The sequence below is a fragment of the Lycorma delicatula genome, chromosome 7 (genome assembly GCF_047948215.1).
Source record: "Lycorma delicatula isolate Av1 chromosome 7, ASM4794821v1, whole genome shotgun sequence".
Taxonomy (NCBI): Eukaryota; Metazoa; Arthropoda; class Insecta; order Hemiptera; family Fulgoridae; genus Lycorma; species Lycorma delicatula.
Genome location: NC_134461.1, coordinates 120,824,761 through 120,848,001, shown reverse-complemented (window position 1 = coordinate 120,848,001; position 23,241 = coordinate 120,824,761). Strand labels below are relative to the sequence as shown.

General features: G+C 29.8%; 2 protein-coding genes across 4 annotated transcripts in view; one reads left to right on the top strand and one right to left on the bottom strand.

Annotated features, from left to right (window-relative positions):
• Positions 1-23,241, bottom strand: part of Dys (Dystrophin) — a 1,915,508-nt gene that overhangs the window by 1,485,262 nt on the left and 407,005 nt on the right. The window lies entirely within an intron of this gene.
• LOC142327577 (facilitated trehalose transporter Tret1-2 homolog) overlaps positions 10,065-23,241 on the top strand; it is a 40,193-nt gene continuing 27,016 nt past the window's right edge. Inside the window, exons 1-3 of the mRNA XM_075370748.1 lie at positions 10,065-10,215; positions 18,703-19,358; positions 21,535-21,943. Of these exons, the coding sequence (XP_075226863.1) occupies positions 10,161-10,215; positions 18,703-19,358; positions 21,535-21,943 (1,120 nt within the window). The 5' untranslated portion in view covers positions 10,065-10,160. The remainder of the gene's footprint in view (positions 10,216-18,702; positions 19,359-21,534; positions 21,944-23,241) is intronic.

Sequence of the window (23,241 nt, the reverse complement as noted above, 5' to 3'; positions counted from 1 at the left end):
ATAAAATATTCTGAATATGAACCATAAATGCAATTTTCCAAATATCTCGACCCCCACCGCCATCTAGCCGGTCAATTTTTTGCAGAGGTATTTATTTCCATGTAAGTAACATATTTAGAATATAAGCCAAATCGTACTATAAATAAAATTTTTCGAAATATCTTGACCCCAGCGCCATCTAGCGGGTTTAAACTAATTCAGAAACCTTCGCGCGCGTGCGCACAACAACTCAACAAGGTTACATCGCAATATGAATGGTATAGGAAAGCGTACAGGACAAACATTTATTTTAATACACATATAAGATTTAAAAGGTATTCATATATTTATTTTATAAATTTTTCCTACAACAAATAATATGTTTAAAAACTGTTAAACTAATTTGATCTTCGATCAACAATTCATTTCATCGGTTTTTCCCTCCCTTAATTTAAATACGAACTGTAACACTGCCACCTACATTACTTACAGTTTACGTATACTATGTGTGTATATATATATATATATATATATACATTTATATTTTTAATGGCTTTTAATATACCGGTGATTCAAAAAAGAACTTCACAACTTTAAAAGCACATAAAAATTTATTTAGATAACTTACAGATACGGTTGAGGTCTCATTTCATAGAAAAATACATCAAGTTTGTCACCCAACATTCACTTTGGTTAGATATGGCTTCCATTTGTAATGCGATTTCATTCCAGGCTGTAGCCAGCAAGTCGGGCGTTACCTCTACAGCTGCGGTGTTAATTCGAAGTCTTACCTCAACAAGATCAATAGGTCAAGACGGTAAGTAAACCCGATCTTTAATGAAACTCCAGAAGAAAAAATCTAGCGGGGTCAAATCTGGGGAGTGAGGTGGCCATGCAACTGGATCTTCATGGCCAGTCAACCGACGTGGGAGTATCAAGAATCAAGAAAATCTCAGCCTTCTAGGCGGTAGTGATCTGATGCCCCCATCTTGATGACAGTAATGGCGTCCGTCTTGGTCATTATCGTATTACTGAAGTTTTAGAAAATTTGAAGCATGCTCATCAATTACGGTTGACTTCAAGAAGAACGCTCATTCTATCTGGAAGAACAACCTGTCCCAACGAAGGTTTGGTGCAAAGAGAAAAAATTGTATGCCTAATAGGAGGCTCCCTACCGTACTCTACGAAAATTATGTTGAACTGCAGTTGTTCACTGCAAATTGTGAAACCAAAATATACAGCGACTACATTACACACCATATATCAATTTTTAACAACACCGGTGACAGTGCTGGTGGCTGAATCAATTTTTTTATATATTTCTAAATTTGTTAAGTCCTTTTAGAATCGCCCGGTAGTTTCCTGCCTCAGAAACAAGAACTTATTAAAAAAAACATACCCATTAAAACAAAAACAAAAAAATTAAGAAGGTTAAAAAAAAGTCGGTTAAAAAAATTCAATTAAGAAAATAAAACATCATAAAATACTCAAGGGATCCCAACAAAACAAAAAAAAACCCTAGATTATTATTTTTAATCCAATCTTGAGTATTTTTTTTTCCAATCTGGTGTGATCCATTTACAACTTCTTACTGCATTTCCTGTTGGTTGAATGTTTTTCTTTATTTTTTAATTGTATGGCTCTTTCTTTTTCCTGATTTTTTTTTGAAAATTTAATAATTACTTTAAACTATAGTTTATTAATTCGTCTACGTATGATGTTATGGTAATAATAATCATTCTTGTCATGTGCTTATAAAAAACAATTTGAATTTTAACGCGAATTAGGAACGGTGAGTTTTTATGTAAATTAGCTTTACTTTACAGTGGAAACTTACAAACCCCTTTTATACAGTAATTAAAAAGCTTTACATGATTTTTTAAAGACTGTCATTAATAATAAACCTTACATGTTTTCTGCTTTTTGTTTTAATATATGCGCAATTATGATAGATTTTAACGCATTAAAAATAATTTATATTCATCAAAGGAAATTTTAATTTAATTTAATGAGAATGAATGAATGTATCAGCGAATAGATTCAATGCATAGAACACAATACAGTTCAGGGATTTTGGATGATTGTACTTCATTTTAAATACATATTTTTCTTAATGTTTAAATTGTTCAATATTATAACCTTTTTTTATTTATTTTCGTCGACAAAAATATATCATATATTTGATATTATTGCATAATTAAGTTTACCAATATTTCAGCTAACACGTCCACTGAAAGATATTGTATTTAACGCCTTCATTAAATGATTAGTTCGAAGTGAACAAAAAGCGGAACGCTATCTCGTGTTTAATTAATATCATCGAAGGATTTAATCTAGTAGTATAACAAAACTTTTCATCAACTTACATCTTAACTAATTAAACATTCTGTACTACCAATTGATTATTGTGACTTGACTAGAAATTAGAAATTAAATGGAATGCTTAATTATCCTTTTACGTTGCCATATATTCATCATTCGTTCGATTGATTTTGTAATTTTTTAATTATTATACGATGTTATAAATTCAGAATTAAGTTCAAATAATTTTAAAAAAACGTTTAACAATGTTTTTTATCTTTTATTTTCAATTTTAAGTTTGTTTTTACCTTATTTTTTGCTACTTTTTCATATATTCTTTTACAGTTTGGGTGGTTGGATTGTTAGAGCAGTAATTTTCTCTAAACAAAGAGCTGTTGATCCAATTTACCTTAACTTCGTTTATTACTTTATAAATAACATCTCTCCGGAATCGAGTACCTCATCGTATTAACGAAATAAGAAAGCTCTGTACACTTATTCATTAGATAATCATTTTCATTCATGGAGTAATTTTTATTTTGCATCATTATTGCAGAATCATTATTTTGCATCCTGATATTGTTTGTTGGATGGTGTCATTTAGTAAATTTTTTTTTCTTTTTTAAATCTAGATCCAGTAATAATGAAGTTATTATTTACTTTTCTATAGCATGTTTTATTTATTGAAAATACGTCAGAGTTAAAAACGTTAAAATTCTAAGGTTCGGTTTTTATTTCCGGCGAATATAGCTAGAATAAACTATATTAAAAGGGAAAGTTTGGTGATCATGTTAAAAATGGGGTATTAGATTTTCCCGATCTTTACGTTTTAGGGTCCAGCTCGCTAGTTCATCTAGACAAAAAAAATTAAAAAAAACGTATGTACATCATGTGTATCGAAATGAAATGCTTTTAGCCTTATATCAAAGGATTAATATCAAACCAAGTTTTTTCAGACTGGTTTGATAATATTACTTTTTTTCGCGATAAAAACAATTTCGATTTCCTTCAGAGAAAAATTTATTAAAGAAATTTGTTTCCTACAATGCATATATAAAAAATCACCACCTCTTAAAATTGAAATAAATGTTTTTTTTGTTCTTTTCCTCTTTCTCCCTTCGGTTTAAATATTTTTCAGAAATTCTTTGAAAGTTTATCCTTCATATATAGAGCTACCAAGAAATTTAAAAAAAATAATATAAAAATATAGATCCGGGACCAGAAATCTCAGAAACATTTTTTTAAATATAATTTTTTTTTTATTTTAGCCTTTACTGAACTTTACTTATTTTACCTTTATTACATTTGGTGAAAACTTATTTAAGCAAATTTGTTAAGCTTAACTTATACATGGATATTTCCAAAATAACTTTGTTGAAAGTTATTAGACCGCTTGGCTGGTCTAGTGGTAAACTTGTCGTAAATCACTTAACAGCTGATTTTCAAAAGTCAAAGGTTTTGAGGTTCAAATCATAGTAAACGTTATTTACTTTTATATTAGATTTGAATACTAGACAGTGGATACCGGTGTACTTTGGTGGTTGGGGTTCAGTTAACCGTACATTTCAGGATGGTCGGCCTCAGTGTGTACGAGACTGCACCTCATTTACATGTCATACGTATCACTCTCATCTCATTGGACCGTGAAGAGATTGTTTATTGTTCACTAGTTGAACAAATTCGAACGTACACATAATAAATAAGAAAAAAGTATTCACCACCTATAAAAAATCTATTTTCTCATTTACATTTTTTTTTTAATTTTCTTTAATACTTAAAGGAATATTAAAAGTTAAGTAGCTTAGGAAATAATATTATATTCCGAAGCCAAAATGAGAAGCATTTATAAAACACTTATAAAATTTATAGTTTATTTTTTAAATATTTTTAAACAATTTTCATTTAAATTAACTTTTTATTTCCTTTTACTAAGCAAAGGAAATATTATGATCGCAAAGAATTTCGCTTTTCAGATTTCAGCGGAAATATCCATTTTGACCATTCCTGAATCAATTTTGACTAGTTCCGGCGTGACGTCTGTACGCACATATATATCTCGCAAAACAAAAAAAACGATTAGCCGTAGGATGTTGAAATTTTGGTTTTAGGACTGTTGTAACATCTAGTTGTGCACTTCCCCTTTTGATTACATTCGACTGGACCAAAAGAGTCTAAAAAAAAATCCAAAATCCGAAACATTAGGATTTTGGGCTTTTTTTCTTAACTACAGTAATAAGCCCTCATTGAGAGCTTTTCAAAGGTATATCATAAGTGGTAACTTATTTTTACTGATTCCAGAGTTACAGCAAATAAAATTTTAATTAATGAAATATTTGGATTTTACAAGGGAAAGGCACATCGGTTCAAATCCTACTTCATCTACTTTTTTTTAAATTTAAATATATTGATTTATTAATAATTATTAATCTTTAATTATTATATATATATATCAGGTTATTAATGAAATACGATTATATGTACTTTTAATTTTTAAAAATGTATATAAGCAATTTAATAGGCGTACAAGGAAGTCATGTAGTGTCCACATCAGATTTTTTTTTTTTGTATCGGTTCACAACTTTATAAAATTTTCCCCAGAGTTAAGGAAAGCTCCAAAATTAAAAATTGTTTTGTTCGAAATTTGGAAATTTTGATGCTTAAATCTTATCTTGCTAACAATCATAATGAAAATCAATAAAAAAAAGCTGTCCTGATATTTGGGCTATCAAATTTTAAAAAATTCGGTTTTTTAGTTTTTCGATCTCATCCTTTATAAAACCAATTTTTATGGATATTTTTAATACGGAAAAATTTTGTAAGAACATATCACCTATTAAGGGTAATTTACTTTACAATTTCGTAGAATTTTTTACGATTTTATTTTTTATCTTTGTCTTAATTTTTTTTTTGAATTTGTGGAATTTTTTATTTTACAAGTTGTGTAATTATTTACTTTACAACTTTTTTCGATCTTAAAACAACTTTTTGATCGATGTAGCCGGGAAAGTTATGCAATAGTTTGCCAGCTATTTTTTTTAAATTTCTAATTTTTAAAAAAATAACTCTCATTTCTTTTAAAAACAACTCCAAAAACACGTCACAGTCTGGTTTTTCAGATCAGACAAAATATTTTCGTGGTACTGCATTTCAGAAACTCATTTTTTTTATTATTCTCTATGTTATCTAGTTTTTATTTCTATTAATCACGTCTTACTTCACGAAAAGTAAACGTAAATATTTTTACCTTTTTAAGAAATACAAATTCTGCTGTTAGATTACAAATATTAAAGCTACGGTTAAATCTGGCGACTAAAATTCTAAAACGTACATATCGCTTCAGAATGATACTGATTCTCTTAATGTCTTAAGATTCTTTGAATGGAACATTTTAAGACATTTTGATCGGGACTATATATAGGATCTTGTTTTCATCCCGAGTTAGATGTATATGAAAAAAATAAAGAAAATGAGACATAAATTTCACCTGCTACAGTCAGTAAATGAGAGCTATTCATTTTCCGTACAATCCGATAAGAACTAAACTGCCTTGCAATTCTCAGAAAATGTTTGTCTTTCCTTCCTGTGTGTGTATATATATATATGTACAGGATGGAAAGGGTTAAAATTTAAACACTGAGGGATACTAGGAAATACAAACATGTGCGGAACTAACGAGTGTTTAAAAAAGGACGCAACCCTAAGATTAAGAAGGTAGAAGATACACATAGGTAAATTTTATTTCTTCCTACCAGTCAGTTGGTAACACTGTACTCAAGGTTAGCAGCTTGTAACAGTGGAAATGTCCTTATGTACTAGTGGTATACCAGTATAAATTCGTTTCTACTGTGTTAACTATGTCGTTTTCCAAGGACGAACGTGTATTTATTACTGAGACTTATTGCGCGTATAAATCTTACAAAGGAGTGAAAGACGAGTTTCGGATAAAACTTACCCAATTCTTCAGTTCCTAATAAGTCAACAAGATCGCGTTTGATTAAAAAATTTCGTGAGCTGAGAATGTACATGATGATCGGAAAAGCACAGGTCGACCGTCACTATTAACAGCTTTAGTTCTGGAGGATGTGAAGAACGTTTGACTTGCTCGCCCAGAAAATCGCTCACAAAGTTATCTTCACAGGCTGGGTTTTCACTAACTACAACTTTCAGGGCTAATAATGGCATGCTCGTCGCATCGGTATCGTTCAAGAAATGAAACAAGTATACCACGGAAAACGTTTACAGTACTGTCATCGGTTTCGTTCTCTTATTGAAGACAACGGTATTGAAATTTTGGATCGTGTTTATTTCATCGGCGAGGCACGGTTTCATTTGGATGGCTACATTAACAGCCAAAAACTGCTGAATATGAAGCACTGAAATCCTCACGCGTTTCATGAACGACCATTAGACGCACGTAAATTGGTGTTTGGTGTGCGATATCCCGGCGTCGTGTAATAGGGCCTTTATTTTTTGACAAACCTGTATATGGTGTAGTTTAACGCAACTTAACGGTTTATCGCCACGTTAGATTTACACGAACGACAATGTTGATTCTAGCAGGATAAAGCAACGTGTCATACTGCAAATGAAACGCTGGATAAGTTACGGGAATGTTTTTGCCATCGTCTGATATGAAAAGGGTTGTGGCCTCTAGAACCCCAGATCTTACACCGGCAGACTTTTTCCTTTAGGGGTATTTAAAAAGTATAGTTTTTAAAAACAATCCTCGTACACTTGACGAATTGAAGGGCAACATTGAAAGTGAGATTTCAAAGATTACGAAAAGTGGCTGCAATTGTTATGAAACGTGTACGAACCTGCATTGGGATTACAGGAAACTATTTGGAATATCTATTATAAATTTATTAAAGGTAATTTGAGTATTGCATAATCATTTTATTAACATTAATATTTTTGTAATTCACGTCGTTAAACAAAGGAGGTGCGTCCTTTTTGAAATACCCGTTACATAGTTACAAAATTACTACTTATGGCATATTGAAAGTTTTGTCTATCATATTGAATCAATTTTTTTTTTAAACAGGAAAATGGATATGTAATATATAATTTTAATGTAAAATTTTACGAGAAACACGATGGCGAAAACCGTTTCTTGATAAATTACTTATTTTTGAGTTATATGCAATCAAATTTAAAAAAACGAAAAAATCACAGTAGTAACAACAATACTTGGTAAGATGCCCCGTAGTAATTTTTTTTTAAATTTAGTATTAGCTTCAGAATTATATCCGATAACAAACGTTAAATATTTAATGTTGGAATTAATGGCCCGAACACTAATAATAAAACCCGCCGGGTTGGTCTAGTGGTGAACGCGTCTTCCCATTACAGCTGATTTCGAAGTCGAGAGTTTAAATCATTAAATGTTTTACAGACGTTTGTTGAGGACCCTAATTCTACTATTCGGACAATTGTTATCCAATATGACAATAGTTATTTTTCAGTGTAAAAAACAATAAATTTCACTCTTATAAGCTACACATTTTGCAAGAACTTTAAGAAGTAATAAAATTTCAAAAGTAATCGTTTGGGCAGGAACCGTTGGTAATCATATACAGCACAGCCCCGCTATAACGCGGCTCGATATACCGCGGATACGGATATAACGCGAATTATAACCCCCCAAAAAATAACTGAAGAAATAAAATAGGATAACTAACTTGTTTCTATACTGTACACGTTATACTGTATTGGCTTTTTCTATTAAACTATTATTGCTTGATTTTTTCCTATTTTTTTTTAACGATCCCTTTTGTGATTTAAAATTTACTTCTCAAAATAACGCGGTTAGCCTATAACGAGGGCGTCATGTAAGTCCCCCGACAACCCCGTTATAGCAGAGTTACACTGCAGTAAGACCTTTTATTTTAGATGAAAATCTTATAGGATATGCTTACTGCAACTTGTTACCCAAAATCAAATATCCAGAAAAGTTTGTATAATAATTAGATAATAGTTGGTTTCTGCAAGATGGGGTGCCACGTCACTTATCTAAGAGCACGACAAAATTTAAACGAAACATTTCCAGGTGGTTAGATAGGTCGTAAAGGAACTATAGAATGGACTATTTCTTCAGACAATTTAAATGTCTTGATCACAGTTAATCTCCTTACAGGTTCTGTGTACTGTAATTTATTATTAAATAAATCAAATACCAATAGTAAAGAGCGCGTACTATTCTTATCACCGAACCCGATACATCAACAACAAAGTGATTCTATCGATTTTAATTTAAAAGTGCATTATTATTTGATAAAACCAAATTAATAAATGAAGATAATAAAACTTGCACTAGGGATTTGAAACATTACAGCTTAATAATCCCATATTTAATTAATTTAGAGACAATAAAATACTGTATATGTATGTTGAAATAAAAAGCCATAATGAGAAGTTAATAACATAATATTAATTGCATTTTGTAAAGTAATAGCTGATTTACTACTCTAAATCTACTACATATACAAAAATGAATGTTTGTTTTTCCCTTATGCGTTTCTATACCATTCATCCGATTGCGATGAAACTTTGGTGAGTTGTTGTGCGCACGCCCGCAAAGATTTCTGAATTAGTTTGAATCCCCGCTAGGTGGCGCTGGGAGTCGAGATACTTCGAAAAATTGTATTTATGGTCCGATTTGCTTCATATTCAGAATATAAGTTACGTGAAAAGAAAAATGTCTGCAAAAACTATACTCCTAGGTGGCGCCGCTGTCAAGATATTTACTTAACAAATATACATTCAGACGCTTTTCTTCTTCTATATATATAAAAGGCAATGTTTCGTATGACTGTGTCCGCTACAGACTTAAAAACTACTGGACCAATTACGCGCGGGTTTTTGCAAAATGATTCGCGTTGTCCAGAGAAGGTTTAATGGTATTGAAATCCTCGATCTGACCAGTAGAAAGAAAGTTATGGGCATTTTGAAACGACTACTGTGTTTAGCGAGTAGTTTGAATTAAATCCGATAGGTAGTGCTGTTTTGACAAGTGTTTAGAGAGTAGTTTGAATTAAATCCGATAGGTAGTGCTGTTTTGACAATTGGATTTGTTTACATTCTGACTTTTTTTTAAAAAGTGAAATGTTATAAATTTTGTGAAATTTTTAAGTAGGTTTCTTAATGTTCAGTATTAATTGTGATTATTTTGCAGCCATATGCAAGTTTAAATTGTGTTCATTTAATCTAAATATATACTCAAATCTAGCAATAGGGAAACATTGCCAGGTCTGCTAGTATGTAATATAATTCTTATGTAATAAATTTTAAAAATTTTTAAATATTTTAAAATTAAATATTGGAATAATTAAGTAAATAATATAAGTTTACCTAAATATTTAATTTTTGTAGCGTTACAAATTTTTAGTAATTATTTAATACTGTTAATGTCATTTATTATTGTGGACGCTGTTATTATTACTGTTTTGGTACAACAGAAAAACATTAGCATACATTAAAATTACGCAAAAAAATTACTGATTTTATTTAAAACAATATTTTATTAATTTAACGAACAAAAAATTTATTTTGTATTTCATTAGAGAGTAATTTAAAAATGCGATAAAAATACGTGTATTACAAAAATTTGACCTTATTATCTTCATTTTATACAGGCAGTAAAGTGTTTTAAAGATAATTTTTGTCTTGAAATACAGTGAAACAATAATCTTATTAACAATTATTCTGTTTCCATTTTAGAACATAAAACATCAAATATACTGATAATTATCTCTTTTGTTTTCATTCTTAAACAGTTTATTTTTACTTCTCTTAAACCACTGTGGGACAGCAGCTTTCTTTAGTTAAAGTGTAGCGACTAAAATTAAACATACTGAAAAGACAAACACTTATTTTTAAATATGTGGTCTAATTACAATGTTGGACATATGAGACAACTTTTTGCTGGATTCACAGGTACGCTTCTAAGTTAATTCAGTAGTAATAAGAACGTAACTGAATTTATTAAATTTAAAAAATAACTAATTACTTAATTGTATTTAGCTGTAATTTGTTTATATTTTTATTAAACCTAAAATTTCTTTACATGAACTTTTGCTGTATTCCAGTTTTCCTCTTGAATAAAATAGAACAGTGAACGTATAACGGAAAATACCAGTTTACAAAAAATAACTTTTTTTTGTAAACTATTTATTTAGTCTTTATTGATTTTATATACTCGTGCGCGCGCGCGTGTGTGTAGAGTATATATATATAGCGTATCACGAAGTTCTCGTGGGACTTTCATAACCTATTCTACTCGTGAAAATGGAAAAAGTTCATTTAAACATATGTTCTAAAATTCCTAGTTTGCGAGTTACGGCTAGTGAAGAGATTTCTCTCGGATTTTAGCCATCCCGGTGAAATGAGGTCGTACTAAAATTTGTAGGACGTTAATTAAGGTGCAGAATTAGTGATATGTTACAATTTTTGACCTGAAAAATAAATAAAATAGATCTTTAGACCGTATCTACAGTAGTTTTGAGAAATATGGGGGTGAAAACCAATAAACTGTTGTAAAAAAAACCTGTTTTTTATGTTTGACTTACAACATTGTTAAATGTGTAATAATCACGCAAAACTTTTAAACACAACTTGCAGAGAATTTAATTCTGGACAAAATGGTATAAGTTGAATGAATACAATATTTATATGAGGTATTAATTATCCGCATTACGGATGCGGCTGAGCAACTTAAGAACAGTTCTGAAGAAATAAAAAGAACAACAAAAGCAGTACAGATGCGTACCAAGAAATGTGTTGAAAATGGCGGGCTCATTTTTTAACATTTATTATAAAGTGGTACGTATAATGCAATTTGGTCTGGTGTACTGTTTCTAAATAAAATTCGAATTTTTCTATTTTTTGTTTTATTCACCTTATCTTACATCATTTTGTTCAGAATTAAATTCTCTATAACTTTTGTTAAAATTGTTATGTGTTTATTACCCATTTAATAAAGTTGTATGTCAAACATAAAAAAACAGGGTTTTTTACCCCCAATTTATTGATTTTTTTTTCCCCGAGATTTATAAAAAATTGCAGTAGATATGGGGCTGGGACCTATTTGAGATTCGATTTTTGAGGTCAAAAAACCATGAGAAATCACAAATTCTGCCCCTATTTAACATCCCAAAAATTTCAGTGCGACTTCATTTCACCGGGGTAACAAAAAATCTGAGCGAAATCTTTCACTGGCACCAACTCGCAAACGAAACATTTTAGGATATATATTTATATGAACTTTTTCCATAATTTTTACGAATAGAATAGGTTATGAAAGTCCCGAAGATATAGATAAAAAATATTTTTTTAGCATATTTTTATAAAACTGAATAAATAAATCTATGAAAGCAAAATCACATGCGCTATTAAAAGATAGTTACCAATTTTTCCTCCCAATGAGGATAAAATAAAATGCTGTACTATTGTCAATAGTTGCAATTGTATCTAATCCCTTCCTAACAAGCCGTTTACTAGAAAACCGTTTCTTTATTACCACATGTGGTTCAATTATCCTAAAAATAATAAAAACAGACATCACTTATTCCGTACGGATTGCTTTTTTTAATTAGAAAAAAATATTATTACGGGAAGTGTTTACTACAGGGGGGGATTACGGGAAGTGTTACCTCATGATGTTTACAACTAAAATTTATTCCAGCAGACAACAGGATTTTTTTGAAATTATATTTAAAACCCTAAAGTAAATGAAACTGAATTGAGGCTGTTAAAAAAGTATTAGTACATAGTGTATCAACTGTTAATCAACAGCAAATTTCAACTACTTAAAATAAGTAATCATTAACGAGAACATAAATACAGCCTAACATGTGTTTTATTCTATTTTGCTCTAGCGTTATCATTGCATTTTTACATGATAGAATAACTGGTCCTCGTCATTTACATTAAAAGAATAAATACTAAATTTATTTATTTTTAATATATTTTTATTTATAGTCGCAACAAGAATTAAAGTTATTAGCGACTCGAACGTAACTGTATATGTATCAATAAACCTATAGTCTTGAACAGACTCAGGCCGACTATTCCTGATACATATGATTAATTGAAACCCAAACATCAAAGAAAATTGGTATCTACGATAAAGTATTCAAATCCGAATAAAAGAAAATAACCTTTACTAAGATTTGAACCTCAGAACCTTCGACTTCGAAATCAGCTGACTTACCATGACGAGTTTTACCACTAGACCAGCCCGACGGGTTTTTTCTTTTATCTACGTATTAAAGCGTAACACGTTTAAAGAATTTCATGAAAGAAAAACAAAATTGTCAAAGTATTGCACGACTTTCTCGGCTATTAATAATAGAAATTAAGAGTTAGAACCATAAAAAAAAAACAAAACAGAATATTTAAGTTTATAGAAGAGGGGAATAAATTAAATAACTGTTTAATTGTTTTCCCAGTAAATGTTAATTTACACCATTTAAAAGTTTCTTTATCGTTTGTTATTTTAATTTCATTTAATTTATTTTAATTTTTATTCACTTTTCTAATAATTTTTTTAATACTCGTTATTTTCTACATTTGAAAAATAACGTTTAAATCTCTTTTGTATGCTGGCTTCTTTAATTATAATTTATGTAGTCTATCTATCGTGTATCTACAAACCAAAATTTATGTTCATTTGAGTGATTCGAATCGTAAGCTATAATGTTATCAATTGTACGAATCGTAAGCTATTATGTTATCGATGTTACACGATTCTAATCACCCAACGGAACATAAATTAGCGACTTTTAAATACATGATAGATAAATTACACAAATTATCATTAAAGAAACCAGAAAAAGAAGAATTAAACACTATTTTTCAAACAGCAGAAAATTACGGATATAAAAATAGAAATAAATAAAATTAAAACAACAAACGATAACGAAACCTTTTAATGGAGTAAAATAACATATACCGGGAGAGATTTACCCAATTAAACAGTTCTTTAATAAACATAATATAAAATGGCTATGAATATAGATAATACACTAAACAAAATCTCTTTCGGCACGCCGAAAGATCCACCAGAAATCCACCTCAGGATTTCACCGGTGCTAAGTAGGGGATAAAAAAGAGCTACACCTTAAAGTTAAGAAAAACTTCAAATTTACTCAATACAAAATTTTATCAACTTTTAAAAATAAAGAAGTGGTTAGTAAAAAAAAACGTTCCAGCGGTAGAGATTGATCATTTCGTAATATGACTGTAAAACACCCTTGATCTTCTTCACTCCATAACGAATGTCTTCCATCGTTTCAACGAAAGTTTTCTATAAACTGTCCAACATTCCAGAATAATGAACCCAAACAAATTCGATGCTCTGTTATAATAAAGTTTTCAGAGAGAATTTCGATAGTTCAATCTATTTTTTTAGTCAAAATCCAGTTCCAATTTCGAGTAACGATTTTAGGTAGATTTCATAAGAAAGCTATCTAATGTAATGGGTCCATGATTCTACTTCCGGAAAATTTCGTCATATCTTCGTGTTTCACATCCGCAGACCCCAAAACCACCGTCAGTTCAAAAGTATATATATATATATATATATATATATATATATAAGGAGCAATTTGAAAGTGATTATATATATATATATATATATATATATATATATATATAATCACTTTCAAATTGCTCCTTAAAAATAACTCGTACCAAAATCTCGGTCAAGTTCGTTAACGGTCAATATCGGATCATAGGGGTGGAAATGGGGGAAAGCTTTTTCGAAAAAACAGAATATCGCTTTAACTTTCTATTAAGTAAAATATCAAATTCGTTTAAGCTCTTTGGATAAGGGTCTAAAACATATATAAGTAAAGGTTTTTGATATCACACACCATAGGCCCAAGGGGTGGAGAAAATGTGGTTTTGAAGAGAAAAACATTATACCTCCCTTAGTAGGCACAGTTCGAATCTGTTTAAAGTGGTCGTTAAACATTACCTAAAACTTTTGTCTGTAAGAATTTATGATATGATCAACCCTTACAGCAAGGGATGACCAAAATATAGCTGGAATTGTAAGAAGATGGGGCTTGTCTTTCTTATACTAAACATATGAAACGTTTTTCACACGCAACCATTATTTGTTGAAATTTGACGTTTTACTTAACTTTAAGGTGGAAATCTTTTTTATCCTCTACTCAACAGCGGTGAAATCTACTTCCGCCTTCCGGCATGTCGAAAGGGATTTTTTTATATAGTTCAAAAAAGGCCGGCAATTAATTGGATAATCTTCCAGCCAAGCTGGTAAAGTACTGCATTTCAAAATTTTTTCGAATTCTTTTTTTAAATTTGGGAGCTCTCCATCGAAGGAGGGGTATTAAATTATCTCGGTGACTTTATTGTTTAACGTAATACGTTTTGAGCATTAAAAAACTTTATTTTTATTTTGAGTGGGTCCCATATTCAAAGGGAAGGTTAATTAACGTGATTACAGAGGCTTAGCGTTTGCCCAGATTTAACCAGGATTACTTTGTTTTCGTGAACTGAAAGCCTAATGGATTCGTAATATATTTCACTAATTAAAGAAAAAAAAAATATATATATATATATATCTCAGTATTTTTGCCAACATTCTTGAATATTTCTGTCGAATATTTTTAAATCGCAATAAACCATTCTAAACATAGATACAATGAAATTATCATAGTAAAAAATAACTAAATAACGGTAAATATTATATTTATATAAGAATTATAAACAACTATTTTATTAAACTGAATGCAAATAAAATATTCTCCACCAAACGGCCAATAGTAAAAAAATTAAATATTTATTTATTATTTAATTTAAAATCTCACACATGAAGTGTAATCAGATAACGTAATTTATCTTTTTCTGTTCTATTTATTGAAGAGTAAATGAATGATTTACTAGTTACTCATACGGAATTAAATAAATAACAATGATGAAATGCAAGGAACAAATTAACCGACAACAAAAAAAAACTTATATGTATCAATATTTTTAAATTTCTATGAAAAAAGAAATATATCAATAAAAAAAGTGAATCCATTACTTATCACGTACAATGTGCATATGTGTACAAACACAACACTCACGTGTATATATATATATATATATATATATATATATATATAACATTTTCATTTTTTTTTTCTACAACCAGTATATATACAATCGGCTCCTTAAGTGGAACAAAAAGTAAATCGTTTGATAAGAAATACATGACAAGGGGAAATTAAGGAACTCCCATAATAAGTAATTCATAATAATAGTTATCAGTAATCCATTGGAAAAGATATTTCTGTCAACACTTCTCATAGTCTATAAAAACAAAATATTGATAAATTTAAAAAAATTAAATTAATAAAAAAAAAGAAATAAAGTAAACAAGAATAATATCACTAGATTTGGCGTTGTCATTTATCAAATCAGTAGCCCCTAAGTCAAGCACATGACGTTTCAACCTTCGGACGTCCCTGTTGTTATAAAGCAGACCGATTACTAAGTGGTTAACGTGATTTTCAACTCGTTGGTATTTAACACTGCGCTGTCCCGCAACCTCACAAACCACCGGAAGCTCCACATATTCATGAATCTCATCATACCGTGTGAACCATGGTACCTCTGCAATTGCTCCCGTTACCTGGAAGCGTAGTATGATATCTATGCTACTATTACTTTCTGTTCCCCATAACTCCACGCCTTAAGTCGAGATTGATCGCAGGATAACTTTCTAAATCAGAACTTTGTTGAACAACATGAGGCGTGAGTTTCTCCGTAGCAGCCAATGCAGTTCCCTATACTTCGCGTTCAGTTGTTTTCTTCTCAAGTGACACGACCAGGTCAAATGCAGATCTAGCCCTAGGTAGCGCATACTCTCTGTTTACGGGATGAAGACACCATCCGTTACACACTGGGACAGTCGCCCTTTCTCATGGCAAATGTGACGTGCTTTTATTTATCCTGATTAACGTTAATCTTCCATTTTTTCTGCCGTACGCAAACAAGGTCTAATACTATTTGCAGTTCCCGTAAGGATAGGTCAGGGTCTTCGTTAACGGCAAGGATAGCAGTGTTATCGGCAAATGTGGCGACGATGCAATCTTCCAGGGCTGGAACGTCCGCTGTGAATATGGAATATAACACAGGATCTAGTACAGAGCCCTGAGGGACATCCGACCTAATGTCAAAAAATTTTGATAACTCTTCATTACATCTTACTTGAGGGAAACGTCCCTAAAGATAATTCTGCAACACAAGGTAGGGTTGAGGACGTTTTAATTTTTATTTATAGAGCAAACGAGGAAATTATACCTTATAAAAAGCCTGTTGGATGTCTAATAATGCAACTTACATATAAATACATATTATAGTATGTAAATGTTTCACGATTTTAATCATTGTGCATGACCTTTAGTGGAAATTGTATTGATATAACATGTTTTGCATGAGGTATTTTTTTAAAAATTTAACTGGCGAGTCGATTAAAATACTGTAAACCTAAATATGCATGTACGACTATACTAAATAATCACTAAATAAGTCACAAAGGGGTTTTTTGCATGAAATACGACTACAAAACTACAGGTATCTAAACCTAAGTGCTAGTAGTAATAATAGAACGTGAAAGCCGGCTAGTCAAGAGTATTCGGAGTACAAATATGTATGTTTTAGTAGTTACAAAAGGCAAAATTTGCATGAAAATTGGGTTAATTTGGTTATTGTCTCAAGAAATAAATGAAGTAAAGTCGATTTTTTTACATTATTTGCTAACAAACGAACTCCATCTTCAAATAATATCCTTGAGGTAAATTTCATTTTTTACATTTTACTGAATAAAATTAAATTATAATACTTTTACAGCTCCTTGAAAATTATGCAGGTAAATGTATATAAACATATAGAAGCGCGCGTGTGTAAGTAAAATGTAACATTTTACTTACGTACGCGCATGTATGTGTACGAGTATGTAACATACTCGCACACTGAATCGCATTCCATCCAATAAATTCATACAGAATCGATAAAAAAAAAAAAATATAATATCGGAAATCGGTAACAAAATAATAGTGAGCTTCGTTTCCTTTAAGTGTATCAGTTACATTCAACTGAGAACACACAACAGAGTTCTAACCACAAAAGAACTAAAAAATGCTACAACTCAACTATATATATATATATAACACGGATATATTTATTAACATCGACACGTTAATGTTAAACCCAAAAAAATAACGAGGAATATTTAAAAATTAAAATAATACCTCCAACTAAAATAAAGCGGATACAAATCCCTTACCTCTATATCAACAAAAAGAAATGTATATATAATTTATACGTATTATATGATTATTTGTCCTGGGACATATCTTTTCCACCGTGTGCTCTTCAATTTACAGCTGAACATTTGAGTTCTTAATATCTCCCACTTCTTTGAGATCGTCTATCATCTTTAATCATTTCCGGCCTCCTTCTACTGATCTATTTATGTTTTAATCAATTCTTTTCCTCTCGTGGTATGTCTTAGTCAATTAAGATTTCCTATTCTGAATTGTTCTAGTCTCACGCTGTCTATTTAATCTTCTTCAACAACCTTTTTCGAGCCTATATTTCAAATATATCCAGCCTTTCTATTTTTCTTAATATCCGTTTCACATCAATACAGAAGGGCACTTTAAAATTATACTTCCTAAGACGCTTCTTTAATTTTAATTCTATCTAACTACATAATAACTATTTCTTTATAATTAAAACTTAGGTAATGTTATTGTTAGTTTTTATTACGTATTTATTTTTTTCAATGTTCTATAGCATGGTACCTAAATACCAGTATTTTTTAAGCCTTTTCTTCCTGCTTTTATTTATTAATATATATATATATATATATATATATATATATATATATATAAAGGTTTCCGACATTCAACAACTTTGATTTATTCCTCTTCTACGATCGGGTCGGTTAGTTTGAATATCGATTATCTTCATACCCGTTTTCTGATTCAGGTGAAACTCTTTTTAAATTAATATTTTTTTGACCGGGTCAAATGCAATTAACGAATTGTTTTCTTATAAATAAATCACACACTTCCATTTGTATTTACTTTTTATTTTTTTATAAATCTTTTGCTAATAATTCTTATTAGCTTTTACCTCTCATTATCAAGACTGTTTTTCAATAACCATTTGTTGCATTCTTCTTCTCCACTTTAATCTTGTACTATTCAGAAGAATTTTTGTTCAAAGTGAAATGAAATTAATTGTCCTGCAATCTTGAAACTTAATTCCATCAATTTTAAATTTTATAAAAATAAAAAAAAATTTTTAATTATGTAAACCGACATCTAAATTATGTAGTAAATAAAAATTAATTATATCTAACTGTAATAAGCTAAGAATTCAATTGAAAAATTTTTACAGGAGGTCTAGGCATACTAATCGTTGGAACATGGACCGGCTGGCCGTCACCTTTTCAACACAAATTATCAACAGGCGAAATTCCGTACAATTTAACGGCAGAACAACGATCATGGGTAGTATCGTTATTAAATTTTGGTGACATGATCAGTCCTATACCGGCTGGTTACATCATGGATTTATTTGGGCGTAAACCAACATTTTTCGTAACTGCAATTATTTTCCAAATATCATGGTTATTAACAACATTTGCAACCGGAGCGGATTTATTATATGTATCACGTTTTTTAGCCGGAATCGCAGAAGGTATTACATTTACCGTTTCACCTTTGTATTTAGCAGAAATAGCAGAAACTAGAATAAGAGGAGCAATCAGCGGATTATTTTCTGTTCTCATGACGTCGGGAACGATATTTGAATTTTTAATCGGCCGTCTTTGTTCTTACTTAACTTTAAATATAGCATCTTCTATTATTCCGATGATATATTTCGCTTGCATTGTGATTATTCCGGAATCACCGCATTATTTACTGATGAGACATAACCGTACTGATGCGAATAAATCGTATTCATGGTTAAGAAATTCAAAAAGTCAAAAAGGGAAAGACGACACATCGATTGAAGAAGAAATGGATGTAATGAATTCACAAGTTCAAAAGGTAACTCGGAAACATTATATGTCACAGATAAGAGCTTCATTTTTAAGAAACATTATATAAACAAAGGGTTAAAGGTTATTATAGCCAAAATATAGAAAACTAGAAAATAATCTGCTTTGATTAGTAAGGGAAAAATAAAGAAACACAATAAATAAACACGTAATGAATTTATGTAATTTTAATATATGCACTAATAAATAAATTTATTTATTAAAATTATAAATAATAAAAAAAAAAATAAAAAAAAAACAGAAAAAAACGGCTAAAACCGGTTAACTTGAAAATATATCGGTTGATTAAAAAACAAAAGACACTATATAAAACTAAAATTAATAAAAACAAAGTTGGGTACTTATGTATTAACGCCACCGCAGCTACAGCTTTATTTAAAAACAAAGTAGTCAATCGGATTTCGGTGGAAAATGGGCCGAAACAGATTCAAAACAGAATATAAATGGTTATTTATATTTATTTATTTTATAAATATAGTTTAACCAATTAACCTACGCTCGCTAACTTTGACTAATTAACACCGTAATTTTTTGAGTATTTATTTAATAAATTCAGCAATTATTTATATAACCAAATAGCAATAATTACTTAATTTATTAAATAAATACTCAAAAAATTACGGTGTTAATTAGTCAAGGTTAGCGAGCGAAGCGAGCGTAGGTTAAGTTTGGTTAAATTATATTTATAAAATAAATATTGGTGGCGTTAATACGTAAGTACCCAAAGTTGAATAAAAATGTAATTTTATATCTAGATTAACACGAACCCAACACACATACAAAATGACACTTACGATTAATAATTCGAAAAAGTAGAAAACGCTTACCATTAACACAGAGCAAATATTTAGAATTAAATGCGCATTTCAATTTTAAAACTATCACCGGAAATCATGAAGTACATAAAAAGATTATATTAGATACAAAATAAAATATAAAAAAGGCGCATTAAAAAACAAATTTATAAAGAAAAAAAAAAAATTTTTAAGTAATATTTTTTCTATCACTGTAAGTGAGCATATTACATCAATTTGAAAATCAATAAATCAATTTAAAAATAAGAATTTTCTTACAATATTATATATTTTTTTTATCTGCCTAATATACACGTTGTAATCTGTTCAACTACTGAACAATAAGCAACCCCCCCGCCCACGTTCCAATGAAATGAGGATGAGATGTAGTCTTGTACAGACTCACACCGACCATACCTGAGACGTGTAGTTAATTGAACCCCAACCACCAAAGAACACCGGTAACCACTATCTAGTATTCAAATCCGTATTAAAGCAAATAACTTTTACTAGGATTTGAATCTTGAACTTTTGGCTTCGAAAATCAGCTGTTGAACAACTTATTTGCGATGTTCAGTTAACCACTAGACCGGTGGGCTAATATTACAATAAAAGAAATTAAATTTTATATTAACAGTTTTTTTGTTTCTCTTTTTTTTATAAATTTATTTTAAAAAAATTTCAGTTTTCACTGCTACCAACTTCAGCGAGTGATATGTGCTGTTCTCAACCTATTATCCTGGTTTCAGCTTCAGTTATTACTGGTGGTTATTTTTTTGTAATAAAAAACACACTATGAACAATCTAAATGTTATTGATCTAAACAGATTATTTGAAAAAAAAGTTAAAGGTGTTTCTAAAAAAAAATCCGTTAGCATAAACCTGATTGTTTAAAATATTAGTTATTACTTAAAATTATAACATGACATACTTTAGCACGAACAAATAAATTAATGTACTGACTAAATTTAAAAATATTCCATTAATAAAATACTTGCAGCACCTTATTTTTTGATAAAATACATTTTAGTATGGAATTTTATTCGTTATAAAAATAATTTTGAATATCAGAAGTAAATCCGTTATTAAATACTAATCTCAGATATTAAAAACACTTCATTTCTATTTTTTTTTTTATAAAACTATAATATGTTTATTGTAAGAACTACGACACTATTGACGGCGCTGTTCCATTACTGTTAATTATATATATATATATATATAGATTAATAATAATGGTAATTCGGTCACACAGGAAATTTCAGTAAAAAGTATCTTTTTTATTAAAAGACAACTGTCATGTCAAAAACGGAATTTAATTTTATATTCTCATGTCTATGAATTTATGTATTTTTATTATTATTTTAACAGGAAATGGAATCTCGTGGGGAATGGTTAGACCTTTTAAGGACAAAAGGAACACGACGAGCTACATTTATTGTAATGACATTAAGTATAATGCAAAGATTTGGTGGAATAAGCACAATGAAGTCTTATATGTCAACAACATTACCTAGCAACGGGGGTATCGGACCTGAAGAATGCATGATCATTTTTGCATTTTTACTTTTAATAACTAGTATATTAGGCATGTTTATTGTTGAATGGTTAGGAAGAAAACCAGCTTTATTTATATCAGGAATAGTATGTTCTATACTTCAACTTATAATTGCGTTTTATTTTTATTTGGATAGTAAACCAAATTATGATATGACACACCTTCAGTGGATTCCGGATGCCTGTATACTGTCTTTCGCTGTCTTCTTCCAAGCTGGAATAGGTAAATATTTATTCAATTATATTTTAATTGCAATAAGGGAATTTTTGCAAATTTATTTTCTGCAAATTATAAGGTAACATTTTAATATATATATATATATATATATATATATATATATACACAAGATATAATTTTTTTTTAATTTATCAAACGCTGAAGCAAATTCAAACAAAACAATACAATTTGCACTTTAAAATGCATTTTTTTTAAAAGCAGATTAAAACTGGATCCGTTAAACTGCGTTTTTTTCGAGTAATTCTGTTACTAACATCGAAATATATATTAAAATACTTAACGCCAGTTTTGGGCAAGGTTGGGTATAGCTATGAAGTAATTATTTACCTGCTTCGTTTAAAGTAAGTGGTTCTAAAATAAATAATAATAAAATAATAATGCAATGCGGTACATTTCAAGTACCGCATTGCATTATTATTTTATAAAAAAAAGACAATATTTCTTTCTATATCATATAAATAAATTTTTAAAATACTAGTATTTGCTGGTCAATTTAAAGCTTTATAACTCTATTAATATAATAAAGTATTTAGACTGCTTATTCCCCGAATTTTTCCGGCGAATCTTGTAATTATATTTCATTACATAAATTTTTTCACAAAAAAAATTTATCTTCACTTTTAATACATGCATGAAACGCGCAAAAATTATTCAATAAATATATCCTGATGATTGCATAATTAAACAATATTTTCTCATTATTCTTGTGCATTTTAGGAAGAAAGCTTTTCAATTATTATTGGTCTTTTTTCTTTTTTTTTTTTTTTGGTTTGAGGTGATATTACCACAGAAATTTGAAGCTTGTGCCTGGAATATGAAAATGAAATTTTGTAGCGTATGAAAAAATACCATGCCTGATCGGGATTTCAACCACGGACCTCTGGATGAAAGGCCTAGACGACACTCCCACTCCGCCTCGATATTTTAATCAGAGAGTGATTTTAAAAATGTGAAAAGTGATTATTTTAAAAATGTAAAAAAATAATAGATTCGCACAGATTAGTAAAAAAATGATTATAATAACGAAAAAACACAAGACTTTTCGTTATTTTATTACAGCATCACGTAATGAACTATGCTTCCAACATGCCCCGTTCAAATTTTTGAAATCTTAAATTGAACGTAACTCGAGAACAACTCAACTAATCTTCATCGTGGAGACCCTTTAGAGTAAAGGATACTTCCCTGGGCTATGTAATACTTAACTGCAGGCTCTGGCCCGGAGGAGAAGAAGAAGAAGAGAAAAACAGAAAAAACCATCTTCATTAAATTTTTTCATGCAC